At 42.3% G+C, this 15,229-nt stretch overlaps 1 protein-coding gene across 1 annotated transcript in view; it reads left to right on the top strand.

Annotated features, from left to right (window-relative positions):
- VPS50 (VPS50 subunit of EARP/GARPII complex) overlaps positions 1–15,229 on the top strand; it is a 428,941-nt gene that overhangs the window by 312,649 nt on the left and 101,063 nt on the right. Inside the window, exon 14 of the mRNA XM_082258038.1 lies at positions 14,006–14,091. Coding sequence (XP_082114164.1) covers positions 14,006–14,091 — 86 coding nt within the window. The remainder of the gene's footprint in view (positions 1–14,005; positions 14,092–15,229) is intronic.

Here is a 15,229-nt window from a genome sequence, read left to right as displayed (position 1 = left end):
GGATATTTGAAATGGATGGCGTCCATGGTGGTTACGGAGTCATACATTTTGGCGCCACTCCGGCTGGTAGGGTGAGTCCTTGGGGTCCCTGTATCTCTCTCTCTGATAATATTGACCCTGATTTTGGGGGATCCTTAGGTAGTGCCAAAAAGCCTGCAGGGTCTCCCATTTCCTATTGAGCCTCAGGGTCACGTCTCCCCCACTGACCCCCTCATGGAGGTGGTGAGTCCCTCAGAACCCCAGCTTCCCATGGTTGCACTGATGGCAGTCCTTCAGTCCTTGGTATCCTGGGTGGAAGTGGCATGTTGGTAAAGGCCCAGCAGGAAGCGTCCGCCACCTTTCCCTGCTCAGTCTGTCATATGATTCTGAGCCTGATGCCGCCGTGGAATAGGCCCGTCCAGGGGGACTTGATATCACACCCTCCGATCCTTCTGATAGTGAGGATGTTTCCTCCATGATCGCAGCAGCGAATAAAAAAGCACTGGTTGATGCACTTATCACTGTAGTGCGTGAAACTTTTAAATTGGAGGATGTGGCTGATGTGGCCACGGACGTGGCTATTTCTTTTGGTGCACACACGTTACCTCGCACAGCTAAGGTGTTTCCTTATCTTCATTATTTTGATAAGTTTATCTAAAGGAATGGGAGCAACCAAAGCAATTCTTTGTGGTCCCCAAACGGTTCTCAGTACGTTAACCCTTTGAGGAATCGCTTTAAAAAGTGGACCAGTCCACCAGTAATGGACCCTAGTGTTTCCAGTTTGAATAAATCAACCATGATCCTAGTAGAGGAATCCCTGTCCTTTAAAGACCCGGCTGATAGAAAAGCAGAGGTTGTGGCACGCAGCATGTTTACTATGGCTGGTTTGGGATTGCAACCAGTCTTGGTCTCAGCCCTGGTGTCTCAGACCCTAACTGAATGGGCTGAGCTTTTGCGCCAGGGCCTGGGGAGTGAGCAGGTTCCCGCTGCTTATGTTGATTTAGCAAGCCGGTTGGTCCAGTGGCTGCAGTTTATTTGTGATGCAGCTTGGGTTACAGCTCCTGTGCTGTCCAAGCTTTCTGTTTCAGCGATGGTGATTAGGCCTGTGCTGTGGCTTGGTCTGCATTTGGAGCTTTCTTGGAGGCTTGGTCTGCAGACCAAGCCTCCAAGAAAGCTCTCATTGATCTGCTCTTTCAAGACGATTGCCTGTTTGGGGCTAAACTGGATGACATCATTAAGGGTCTCACTGGGGGGAAGAGTACCTTCCTGCCACAGTCTAGGAAAGAGGAGGAGCCTCGTCGCAGACATGGGCCCCCCTCCTTAGCCCATAGAAAATCTGTGTGCTCCTGGGACTGCAGATAAGGGAAATATATCTTATAAGTCTTCTCCAGCAGGTTTCAGGCAACCTTGGTCTGATAAGCCTAGAGCTGGCTTCTCCGGATCCGCAGACAAGACCCCGTCAACATGAAGGTCTGCCCTCACCCATTACTAGGTTGAGGGAACATCTTTGCTGGTTTCCGGCCCCGTGGACCTTCTTCGTGAGCGTCAAGGGGATCCACAAAAAGGGAGGGGGGGCAAAGTTTGTCCATTTTGGGGGTTTTTGGACCCTTAGTCTCCTTGTGAGGATATCATTCCTGCAAAGATTCAGGTGATGTCCGAACTACCTAAGGTCCCCCCTATCCCTGTCCAGGAAATTGAATTACCTAGGTCTGATTTTAATTCAGACCAGGGTGAACCTTCCTCTGGACAAACTTCAGGAACCACAGGCTGTAATTCACTGGCTGCTGTAACACAGACAGTTCTCTCTCCTCACTTGCATACAGGTTCTGGGGGTATCCACCTTCAGAACAGTTCTGTTTGCACAGACTTGCATGCAGCTTCTTCAGCAGGTTCGGCTCCATAGGAGGTAACCAAGGTTCATGGCAAGGTCACAGGTTCCTCTGGCAGATGCCGCAGGCGTCCTAGGGGTACGGTTAGGCCAGTATCACCCTCAGCTCAAGCTTCTTCGGCGGTTCCTGCGAGGAATCAAAGGCGAGGGTCTTCCAATCATCCTGGTGGCCGTTATTATCCCTTGGGGGCTACCTTTCAGAGAGGACCAATTATCCGCAGGGCTGATCTACCATCCTGCTTTACAGCCGCTGGTTTCAATGGCTTAGCTATTCAAAGCCAGGTACTGAGGGATAAAGGTTTGTCTGGATCTGTGTTCTCTACTATAGTGAAGGCGAGGAAGTCTACCCAGAATACAGTATCTCACAAAAGTGAGTACACCCCTCACATTTTTGTAAATATTTTATTATATCTTTTCAAGTGACAACACTGAGAAATGACACTTTGCTACAGTATAAAGTCGTCAGGTATACAGCTTGTATAACAGTGTAAATTTGCTGTCCCCTCAAAATATCTCAACACACAGCCATAAATGTCTATCCCTAAACAAAAAATTGGGCCTAATTAGCCATTTTCCCTCCCCGGTGTCACGTGACTTGTTAGTGTTACCAGGTCTCAGGTGTGAATGTGGAGCAGGTGTGTTAAATTTGGTGTTATCGCTCTCACACTCTCATACTGGTCACTGGAAGTTCAACATGGCACCTCATGGCAAATAACTCTGAGTATCTAAAAAAAAAAAAAAAAAAATTGTTGCTCTCCATAAAGATGGCCTTGGCTATAAGAAGACTGCCAAGAGCTGCAGCACGGTGGCCAAGACCATACAGTGGTTTAACAGGACAGGTTCCACTCAGAACAGGCCTCGCCATGGTCGACCGAAGAAGTTAAGTGCACATGCTTAGCGTCCTATCCAGAGGTTGTCTTTGGGAAATGGATGTATGAGTGCTGCCAGCATTGCTGCAGAGGTTGAAGGGGTGGGAGGTCAGCCTGTCAGTGCTCAGACCATACGCTGCACACTGCATCAAATTGGTCTGCATGGCTGTCATCCCAGAAGGAAGCCTCTTCTAAAGATGATGCACAAGAAAGCCCGCAAACAGTTTGCTGAAGACAAGCAGACTAAGGACATGAATTACTGGGACCATGTCCTGTGGTCTGATGAGACCAAGATAAACTTATTAGGTTCAGATGGTGTCAAGCGAGTGTGGCAGCAACTAGGTGAGGAGTGCAATGGTGCATTATCCTGCTGGAAGGAGCAATCAGAAGATGGGTACACTGTAGTCCTCAGGGGATGCTTAGGTCGGCCGTGGCTCAGTTGGTACTTAGGAGCCCAAAGTGTGCCAAGAAAATATATCCCCCACATCATTACACCACCACTACCAGCCTGAACAGTTATTACAAGACAGGATGGATCCATGCGTTTATGTTGTATACGTCAAATTCTGACCAATCTTCTATTGTCCAATTTTACTGAGCCTGTGCGAATTGTAGCTTCAGTTTCCTGTTTTTAGCTGTACAAAGAGCAAATGACTCCTGCGCTTGAGGGGTGGCCTTGTGGCTGAAAATGCGATTCAGGTCGAATTGTAGTAAATTCAGGCTGTGCTGCCACACTCAACGGGTCGTGGTAACCCAAAGCAGATACTGGAAAAGAGACATAGACAGAGGGCGCACCAGCCTAGCGCATTATCTTTAAAACAGTTTATTGTAATAGACATGTATACACATTATACTCCCAAAACGATTATGAAACACGAGCAATAAGCAATGAGGGACCACCAGGGGTCTCCACTGGGCATCCTCAGCTGCCGCAGGCCGTGGAAGGATGTGGACCTCCAAAAAACCGCTTACACATTTCGGGGTGTTCCCCCTTCATCAGAGCTCTGTTTCATAATCGTTTTGTGAGTATAATGTGTACACATGTCTATTACAATGTTTATGAAGGTTCGATGTGTTGTGCATTTAGAGATGGTATTCTGCATACCTTGGTTGTAACGAGTGGTTATTTGAGTTACTGTTGCCTTTCTATCATCTCAAACCAATCTGCCCATTCTTCTCTGACATCAATAAGACCTTTTCCTCCACACAACTGCCGCTCACTGGATATTATGTTTTTTGGACCATTCTCTGTAAACCCGAGAGATGGTTGAGCGTGAAAATCCCAGTAGATCAGCAGTTTTTTTTAAATACTCAGTCCAGCTCGTCTGGCACTAACAACCATGTCACTTTAAAAATCAAATTTAGGTTTAAATCCCCTTTCTTCCTCATTCTGTTGTTCGGTTTGAACTTAAGCAAGTTGTCTTCACCACATCTAGATGCCTAAATGTATTGAGTTGCTGCCATGTGATTGGCTAATCAGCAATTTGTGTTACCGAACAATTGAACAGGTTTACCTAATAAAGTGGCCGGTGAGTGTATTCATGGATTTATAAAATAAAAATATAAAAAACCCCGTTCAATGTGTTTTCAGAGTCTGTCCCATCCTCCTGAGCTCCCCACCTCGATCTTTCTGACTATTTCCCACTCTGTCCGATTTTAGGTTTAGGTTTTTGGAAAAGGCTGCATAAATCCTGCGCTATTTAAATCCTGTATAATAATTCAAATGAAATTGACCCATAGGCAAGTTTCTATTTAATCTGTATGCTTTCTAAAGTGATTTTCCCTTTAGCAATGTGACAGCAGAGCCTGGCATGATTTCAGAAATGACGTTAAGCGCTCAGCAGTTTCCATAGTTCCAATTCATGTAAAAAAAAAATTTTGTGATATTCAAGTGGTTTACATGTAAAAAGACCATGGACAGCTTGTATGGTGTATGCCTGTCACTCAGCTGATGTTTGCTTACTTTTTACTTGGTTTCAGTAGAATGCTGATGAAAGTTTGTACTTTTATGTGGCTGAATCTTACTATTACTTTATCTCAGGTTGTGTTTTTTCAACACTTAAAAGCTTTTTCTTAAAATAATATTGTACAGATTGGGTTTAGGTCTGATTTTAAATGTAGAAAAATGGTAAAAACCCTATGCTATGCTATCCTGGGTTTGATCCTTACCACAGTTACTATTTGTATAAGATTTGTAGGTTTGTACTGCTTGCTCCAGTTTTTTCTGTCAACCAGAATTAGTGCGGGTGCATATCATAAATTGTTTAGATTGTCCTCCTTATACTAGTCTGCCTGCACAGGGGGGTCTTTATGAGGGTGTGCCTCAAGGTTGGTGTCAGTGGGAGTAATAGTGCTCCATCGTAGGTGTTAGTGAGAAGAATAGTGCTCCATTGTTTGTATCAGTGGGAGGAATAGTACCCCATTATTTGTCAGTGGATGGAATAGTGCCCAATCATTGTTGTCAATAGATGGAATAGTGCCCCAGGTTGGTGTCAGTGGGAGGAATAGTGCCCCATTTTTTGTCAGTGGATGGAATAGTGCCCCACTTGGGCTCTCCCATCCCACCGGGAGACCTGAGCAACCAGCCGGCGCATCTGCCAGCTGGCCGGACAGCCAAGCAAAGCCGAGATCAGCTTTGATCGGCTGTTCGTAACAGACTGGAAGCAATGACACCACTTCCGGTTTACTCAGAAACCATTGGCGCCATTTTTAAAAATCGAAAGTATTCAAAAACGCTGATCGTGGTGTTTTTATTTCTTTTAAGGGCTACGGGGGGATTTGGGGGTCTTAGGCCCCTTTCACACTTATGGACTGTTCAGTTCAGTCACGTCAAAATGTATCAGTTTTTCATCCGTTTTAACGGACCATTTGTCCGTTTACATCCATTTTTCGTCCGATCCGTTTTTTTTGACGGATGAAAAATAGGGCATTCATCCGTACCAAAAAACGGACATTGACAGAAGCGGATGAAAATGGATGTTAACGGATGATCATCCGTTTTTACATAGAGATGCATTGATGGATGACGGATGGATGGAAAAACAGACAAACTGACCGTATGTGTGAAAGGGGCCTTTATAGACCCCAGAAATCTCTATAAAAAGTACCTGTCACATGCCTAGTGCTGTCACAAGGATGTTTACATTCCTTGTGACAGCAGTAAAAGTGATTTGAAAAAAAAAAAAAACAACATTTTATTAATGAAATAAATTAATATTTTTTTTTTAAAAAGGGTCCCCGTCCTCCCTTGCACACAAAAGCAAACGTGTGTTGGTCCTGCACGCAAACAGCGATCATCCCACACATGTGCGGTGTCACAGTGAAGGTCAGACAGATCATGGGCAGTAATTCTAGCACCAAACCTCTTATGTAAATTTAAAGTGGTAACCTGTAAAGGCATCACTTACAGATAGTAAAATTTACGCGGTTTGTCACCATTGCACAGGCATGCGCAATTTCAAAGTGGCTGGGGTGGGACAAATTGAGGTTGGGGGGGGGGGGGGAGCCTGATTTTTTTCTTGCCTAGGGCAGCACGAAACCAAAATACACCACTGATAGTACTCCATCATTGGTGTCAGTGGAACGAAATGTGCCACAAGGGACTGTTAAAGGCAAGTAAAGGGCTGCAGTTTGGGAACCACTGCTCTAACATTTCCTTGTGCAATCCAAAATAAAATAAAGAGTTTTGCTTTACTGCTTGGAACTGAGGTAAAGGAAGACTGCGCAGTTTTTTGTTACTACAGGTGAAATAGTAAGGAGTCTGAAGGGGAAGAAGGTCTCCAAATGAATTAGGTAAATTACATGCTTAGGGCTCTTTCACACGGCCGCTCCGATTTCTTCTTCCACTGCGGCACTTTTTTTTTTTTTGACGGACACGGATGACATTTGTGTCATCCGGTCCGTATGTCCGCATATCATCCCATCCATTTGCGGATGATATACGGACATAATGTATGTCTATGGGGATTGCGGATGTCAGCGGATGACACCGCTGGCATCCGATTTTGCATCCTTTCCGTTTTTTAACGGAAGAAAAAATAGGGTTCTGTTCCAAAAAACGGAACAGAACTGAGAGGACGAAAATCGGATGTCAGCGGATGGTCATCCGCTGACATCCGCAATGCCATTGACATGCATTATGTCCGTATATCATCCGCAAACGGATGGGGTGATATACAGACATATGGAGCGGCCGTGTTAAAGAGCCCCTATTTTGTTATTTATCCTTGGATTCAAAAGATTGAAGCTTCTTTCCCTGGCTTCTTTTGAGTGTTTTGTTTGCTGAAGGATCCCTTTTACAAAGCTAGGAGAAAGTTGTAGCCCAAAGTCACTCCTATTCATCCTAATGTCCAAGAGGAGACCTGTTCTGTTTCTCATAACATCCAAATCTCCTTGGCATCTAGTAAAATTTTAATAGAAGGCTCTGATCGATTGCTAAGGGCAACAAATAATTTGCTTGCGACAGTTTAATAAATGAGACAGAATATCCTTCGCTGTTAACTCCGCAGGGCACCCGAGGACACACCTGAAGAAGTCTAGGGGACTCGCAGTTCTGACTTCTCCTCATTGACTTGCAGATGACACCTCTGAGTTCTATTCGGTGTACTGCAGAGACAAGAGGTCACACTTTCTGCTCTATCACATTACCATCTTGTTTTCAAAGAATGTTAATTAGGGCAGTTTGAAGAAGTGATAGAAGAAGTTACAATGATTAATATAGCTATATCTTCTTTGTATGCTGTAGAATAAAGTTTGTCTATTGATAAAGGGGGACTTTCATGGCCGGGTAGAGTAGATGTATTTTAGAAGTTTAGCCCTGAGACTTCTCTCGATAATGGACAGAACAGTAGACCTTTTTAAAACCGCTTGCCGACCGCCGCACGACTATTTATGGCGGCGGTCAGCCCCGTACAGGCAAAGTGACGTAGGACTACGTCGCTAGCCTGTAGGGGGCGATCTCGCGCCGCCAGAGGCGCGCTCCCGCCCCCGCTTGTTCCCTAAGAAGTCCGCGCGTGTGACTCGCGATCACCCCGTGGAGAGGGAGAAAGGCAGACGGCTGATGTAAACAAAGCCGCCTGTCATTCTCCCTGATCCAACTGCAGAGATCATACGATCCTGCTATATAGGATCGTATGTCTCTGTGGTTATGCCAGTGTCATTTTTACAGTAACAGTGCATATGTATAGCACTGATTACTGTAGTAATGTCACTGGTACCATCAAAAGTGTCAAAAATGTCAGTCAAGGGTCTGATCTGTCCGCCGCAATGTTGCAGTCCCGCAAAAAAAAAAAGTTGCAGATCGCCACCATTACTCGTTAAAAAAAAAACACCAAAATTGACAGAAATGTTTCCCTTTGTTAGTAAACGCAATAACTTTTGTGCAAACCAATGAAATACGCTTATTGCGATTTTTTTTTTTTTTACCAAACATATGTAGCAGAAAACAAATTGGCCAAAAATGTTAAATTTTGATTTACTTTTTTTTGGGGGGGAATTTCATATAGAAAAATGTGAAAAATATTGTTATTTTTTCAAAATTTACGCTCTTTTTTTTGTTTATAGCGCAAAAAGTAAAAATCGCACAGGTGATCAAATACCGCCAAAAGAAAGCTCTGTTTGTGGGAAAAAAAGGACGTCAATTTCATTTGGGTACAACGTCGCACGACCGCGCAATTGTCCATTAAAGTCACGCAGTGCCGAATCGCAAAATAGGGCCTGGTCAGGAAGGGGGTAAAATCTTCCAGGGCTTAAGTGGTTAAATCGAAAGGAGCCTTAATAAAAATACACCATCCACTTTGAGTTTTCAGTAGTAAATATTGCATAAACACACAATGGTTTTCACAATTTTAAAAGTGCTCATAGGATGTTCCATCGTGACAGTTATTACAGGACTTTACCTCAATAAAACTAATCTTTGAAATACTTTTCCTCTCCCAAACCCCCCAAGATGGTATACTCACCTGTCCATTAATCTGGCCCAAGCAGATTGAATGGCCTAGGAGGAACCTCTCAGGTGGCACCGGAAACTCTGTCCCAAGTCTTCTGCTCAGAAATGAACTAAATCTCATCCATTCCTATGGAGAGTATGTCTGTCATTATGTTGCATGGTACATGGCATCTCTGTAGGAGTGAATGGGGCACATGCACAAACAAGTTTTCAGCTAGAGCAAGAAGTGAGGGGCATTCTCTCCAGCAGGGACATACACATGCCTTTCTCCAGAACCCCTCTCTTCTGCCCAAAGTGCTGGTGTCTCTCAGCGTCGTCATGTGCATTGCAGGGCTATTTAACCCTGCATTGTACATGCGGAGGCAAGTATGAGTTTGGGGCCTAAAGCTCCTTAGGATGGATGGAGGGACCCTGCTGGAGTATGGTATAAGGTAAGAACTATACCTTGTTAATTGCACCCCTAGTCTAACTGAGCATGTAACAAATAGGGTGGGGCACTGTGGCGGACCACTAGAAGGGGACATTATGACTAGTTCCTGGAGTTCAGCTTAAAAATAAAATGTAAGTGGTGATGTAAAAAAGGAGTATCTGGTCTAATCTGTAAGTTCTAGTCAGTTGAATTACTTCCTCAGGTATGTGATTTGATGAGTTGAGTATCAAGGATACCGAATGTCACTACTTGTAAGCTCCTGGTGGGCTGTACAGGCTAGTAACCCCACCACCCCAACCACTAAGTGTAAATGTATGCTATTTCACTGATCTTCCCTATAGAATTTTATAAAATCCCTTCATTAAGGTCTAGTCCAGTAAGGGAAGTCTCTATTAATACTACCACTGGTGGTTTTCTGAAAATGTTTGTTGCCTGGTTGTCATGCTGGTTCACTGGTTTAAAAACATCTGTTCTGTAAGAGATAAGGCAAACCCCAGGAAATTGGGATTTAATATAGCGCTTGCTAGTGCTAGCCAGGGATGGACAATTGCTTGTCAATAATCTGGGTAATAATAATGGGCAATCAAAGTGGTAGAAAAAATTAATGAATAATAAATACTAAAAATGTGTGTAACACGTGAGTGGATAACGGTAACACAGTAATAATCACAATGTAATTGACGCAATGTGACAATTAATAAAATAAATCAAGTCGCAATAAAATTGATTGACAGTATAAAACACATATGTGCCATAAGGTGCAAGAATAGTGCCAAAAAATTGTGCCAAAAATGTCCAAATAAACAGTTCATAAGTGACTTTGGTGCATGAAAAATTTCAGTGCCAGGTTAGGGAAAGTGCAGGTGCTTTGTGCTGGGTCCTCCAGTAGTCCAACTGCTGGTACTTTGGGTGTTGGCCTTGTGGAATAATGGGGGGCATGCACTCACCAGAAGTAGTGGGTCATAAATACCATACGGTAAAAAGACCTTTAGAGCCTTATGGCCTCCTGGGCCTGGAAGGTAGCTGCTGGGCCTTGTAGTCCCCTGCGGTCCGGGGTCCCTCTCCTGGATAATCTTGATCATCGGGGTCCTGCCAAAGGATTTGTATGACTGTCCATCCAGTCCTGAGAATAAACACAGCTCTGGTCTCCAGCACAGCCCTGTTTAGTAGCCCTTATTATTCATTAATTTTTTACCACTTTGATTGCCCATTATTATTACTCAGATTATTGACAAGCAATTGTCCATCCCTGGCTAGCACTAGCAAGCGCTATATTAAATCCCAATTTCCTGGGGTTTTCCTTATCTCATCCACTACTTATCTTATAGCAGCTGCTATCACTACCCGGTACCCACGTTTATTTATTAACCCCATCCCCTCCCAAATAGGACACCCATAGGTGCGAGGGATATACACTGTTGTGCGTTTTGGTATAAAATTTGACAATTTTTAATTTATTACTAAAAGGCGATGTCTGAACTATCAATAGAATTATGACGCAGTGCCTCCAGCCGATTACGGCAAATAATTTAATATCTAAGAAAAAAAAACCCAATTGATTTTGTTCAGACACTCATAGTATACCACGCAATTTTCCCAAGTTCTTTTTTTATATCAGTTAATTTCTTTTTAAAAGCATATACCAATCTTAGTGAAACAGTCTACAGTAGGGAATATATATATATGAATATTTATTCGCAAGACATAATTTCACCATAAATGATCATACTTGAGTGACACAAAGAGATAACCTTACATAAAATACCAACTTAAAACGATAAATGCGATGGGATATTTAGCTAAACGATGAAAGTAAAATAAAGCAAGATTATGTATTTCCCAGGTGTAGTATGAACCATAAATTAATATTCTATATAATCAGACCACAATAGTCTGCAAATCACATGGCCGAAAGTCATTCCACTGCAGATGAAGTGAGAATAAGCCATGCAAAACGGAAGACGTAAAATCGCAAATAATGCGCTTAATCTGATATTAAAAATGTTATATAAACAAAAATCATCTCTTTAGAGAAAAATCTACATATGGTTTATACGGCTGGGATTGTGCTTTCGTTACCCTTTAAATACGAAATGTAAAACATTTAAGGAAGTACATAAACAATATTAAATAATAATCAAGTAACAGCAAGGCATAATTACTATATTTAAAATGGCCGCTAATTTAGAATGGTAGTTACCAGGTTCCTTAAGATGGCTGCATTTCCAAGATGGTGGCCAATTAGGGAGGAGCTTCTTTTGGCGTCCCTCAAAGGTTCAGATACATGGTGGACCAAGATGGCGTCTGTGTAGATGAGTCTATACATGGTTGTTGTAATGTGTATGTTGTAAGTGTGATGTATCTTGTGTTTTGTGTCTGTTGTGTTGTGTCCCCTTATTACATCTCTGGTTTCTTTTTATTTTGTGTTGAACAAAAGGGCAGTAAAAATTATCATAAGCCAAACCCAGTGGGAGGAACATTATTCCTATTGGTTGGAACATCTTATTCATTAACTGGTGATGTCATAGGGTGACACCTCTTGGTTAACCAGTATATTAAAATTAATTAAAAATTTCTCCATTTAAGACTATTATAAAAAAACATAAAATGTAATCATGCTCTCATCTATGACGTCCATTTAATCCACCAGGTATCTGAATAAAGATTAATCTTGGTAACACTATTCTAATATTTAATATATCTTATGTAATATATATATATTGGACTTTACTTTTTAACCCAAGACTTCAATTAGTAGCAGTAAGAATTGTATAGATACATATACAGTTATATATATTGATACACAACAGCTTGTATATGTAACTTTTTCTATACATGGTTTGTTTCCAATTAGAGTATTATCCATTTAAGGGATTACTATGTTAACAACAGTACATTAAGGCTCGGGTCACACTATTGCGATGCGGGAAGGCTGCGAATTCGCAGCCTTTTCCCGCATCGCACACGCACCCCCGGCAGTTCACACTGCCATATGCGATACGCTGGGGGTGTCAATGTAATCTTAACGACACCCCCAGTTTGATCGCATATCGCAGTGCGATCGTGCAGTTCGCACAGGATGGGATCGCACAAGTGTGAACCGCTGTGCGATCCGATCCTGATGCGGCTGCAAAAATGCCTCCTGTGCGTGTTTGCACCGGGTGCGATGCGAATTTAGCCATACAAACTGTATGGCTAAACTCGCACCGCACAGCTGATCGCATGTAATGTCGGAGCAGTGCGCTCCGACATTACATGCGAACCCGGCACTCGCATTAGTGTGAACCGGGTCTTATGATTTGGACTGGATGATAAAATATGGGTGAAATTTCTGACCATTTGACACTACTATATGATAGAATATAATGTACTTCTCAGTAGGAGGTTGTCATAACATCATAGTTCCATAACACCTTTTGTATATGATGGGGCAGAGATATCAATTTATGATTTTCTGAAATTCATTTTGAGATTTGCAGTTCTCATCAATCTAAGTGACAATGTTTATGTGACTCCGTGTAGATTTCAACAACTTTATCCCCCTGTTTGTGTTTAGGTAAATAAATGACAGATTCTCGTCTTTGTCCAGACAGTTTTGTTTGTCTTCTCAGGGTGGAAACAATAGTTTACTTGCATTGTGTATGGTTGAACACAGGTGTTATCCTGAAATTGAGTTTCGCCCATTGTGTGAGTCATGGCCTGAACATAAAGTTTTACGACCTCTCTGGTTTTTCGTGTTTCAAGACCAGGGGAAGGATGTCTTATGTAAACCTTTTCCCCCAAAGGCCGATCCACCTGTGATAAGCGATTTATTTATCTGTCTTTCTGAGTATTGTATTTAAAAGTTTGTCAAACACATTTTCCTTTTGGGGCAGATGACACAGCTTCTCATCTCAAAGTTCAGGCAAACAAAACCATGTCAAACAATGGACGCAATGTGTGTTTCAAACTGAAAGAGTTTTGACTCAATATGTAGCAAGGTCAATGGAGGCCTCAAAGTTCACAATTCTTGACCTGTAATAATAAAAATGTATTTCTATTTCGCACTGAAAGTTTAACAACACCTATTGGAGTATATATTCTTATCACCATACTATTCTGTAAGTTTCATCTGTGGCTGCTGCTCCTTCTCTTTCCCATAAACCACTGACCGTTCCGTCCTACATCTGTTACTGTCAGTATCACTAAAGCTGACGTTATGTAAACCCTTAGTGTCCCAACTTGTGGTCCATGGGCTGCTTGTTTCCCTTTGGTACCTGTTGTGCTGCCTTCAGCCAAAACAGTAATGGCAGTGAGTTCTAGCAGTCTTTCTTGTACCCTAGCCTTTGTCAACCTTTTCAACACAGAGGAACCCTTGAAATGAACTCTCCGGCCCCAGGGAACTCCTGCTAAAAATGACTATATCTACAACTCATACATTAGGGTGATGGTCAGTGGAAAGAATACTCCTTACATTTGGAGTCATTGGGAAGAATTACCCCTTTATAAAAAGCTAAAAAGATCAATGGTGTCGAACTTATCTGAGAGGCAGAAATTGCTCAAAAAAGCCTCCAGCTTTGTCTGGAGGAACCCTAGATAAGAAACCCTGTTGTAACTTGTCCTCTGTCTTTTCCAGCTTTTTCCCAGTCTCCAACTACATCTACATTCACGTCAGGAGCCTCTGACCATCCCTTGTAACATTTCTTCAATTTCTGTCTCTTGTATCTGTGCAGTCTCTCATAGTCTTATGTAGCATTACAATAAATTATTATATTTGGCCCTCAGAGGGTTCTGTATCTAATAGGGTTGGCCCACACTATAAATAATGAATGGGAGCACTTTTATGGTTCATCAGATTTCTCAGCACTTTTTCTTTCCTTCTTTGTTTAATGTTCCTCTTCTTTTTCTTCTAGATAGTGTCTCTGGAAATGAAGAAAATAACTTTGATCGAAGCTATATTAAGAAGAAGCTAGAACATGGATTAACGCGCATATGGCAGGTTGTTTTTATTTAAATGTATTTGTCTTTTTTTTTTATTTTATTTAATTTTAGGCATTGACGTGATTTTTAAAGGCAAAAAAATGTTTTTTTGAAAAAAATAGCAAACATGTTATACTTACCTGCTCTGTGCAGAGGTTTTGCACAGATCAGCCCTAATCCTCTTCTTCTTGGGTCCCCAACCGTGCTCCTGGCCCCTCCATCCTGGGGGCACCCAAGCAGGCACGCTCCTGAGCCACTGCTCTGCGTGTCTATTCAGACACAGAGCTGCGGTTTGACCCCACCCCTCTCTCTCCTCATTGGCTATCTGGCTGATTGACACCAGCGGTAGCCAATGAGGAGGGAGAGTCCCCAGAGAGCCAAGGCTATCATGCACATCGCTGGATTGAGAGGGAACTCAGGTAGGTTAAAGGAGTGATAGAGGGACTGCTGCTCACAGAAGGTTGTTTTTTTTTTACCTTTAATGCATGGAGGTAAAAAACCTTCAGCCTTTGGAACCACTGTTAGTATCAATCAGAGGTATTTGTCTGGGATACATTACAATTTAGGACTCTTGCACACAGTTATACATTAGAGAATTATAGGTTAAAAAAAAGTGCAAAACTAGGGATTTCTGCGATGCCAATATGTCACACAAAGCATGACGTATATTTACATTCTAAATTATCACTTTTAAGTACAATTCCGCATAAATTATACCATAAAAATGTATTAAATATTCAAGGAAAACATACAGCAGGCACAGACTCAATAAGGAAATGGTTTATGAATTTGTATGATTTGTTTTATAAAATTATCTTGTGATTATTTTCTGTTAAAACATGCATCTATCTAATTGTAGAAATGACATCCATATCGTCTAAAGAAGCAGAGTTTATCTGTGAAACGCCTAAGGCCTCATGCACTCTGGTTTCTTGTAAACGCTGTTTATCCTGACAGGAGAAAATCCGCTTTATAAACTCACCTAAGCTGCAATTTTTCAAAACCGATAAGGCGAGTTTAGCAGAGTTTTATACGTTTATTTATTTCATATGCCAGTATTGTGGTTTATTCTGGCCATTGAAATAAAATAGCGCTGAAGTGCAAAACGTGCCTAGAGTTTTTGAGCATTTTTGCGCTCCTGAACGCGATTTTAGGGC

This window comes from Pelophylax lessonae (genome assembly GCF_965119305.1).
Source record: "Pelophylax lessonae genome assembly, chromosome: 5".
NCBI classification, from domain to species: domain Eukaryota; kingdom Metazoa; phylum Chordata; class Amphibia; order Anura; family Ranidae; genus Pelophylax; species Pelophylax lessonae.
The sequence above is the reverse complement of the archived record's forward strand: the minus strand, read 5'-3'. Positions and strand labels throughout refer to the sequence as shown.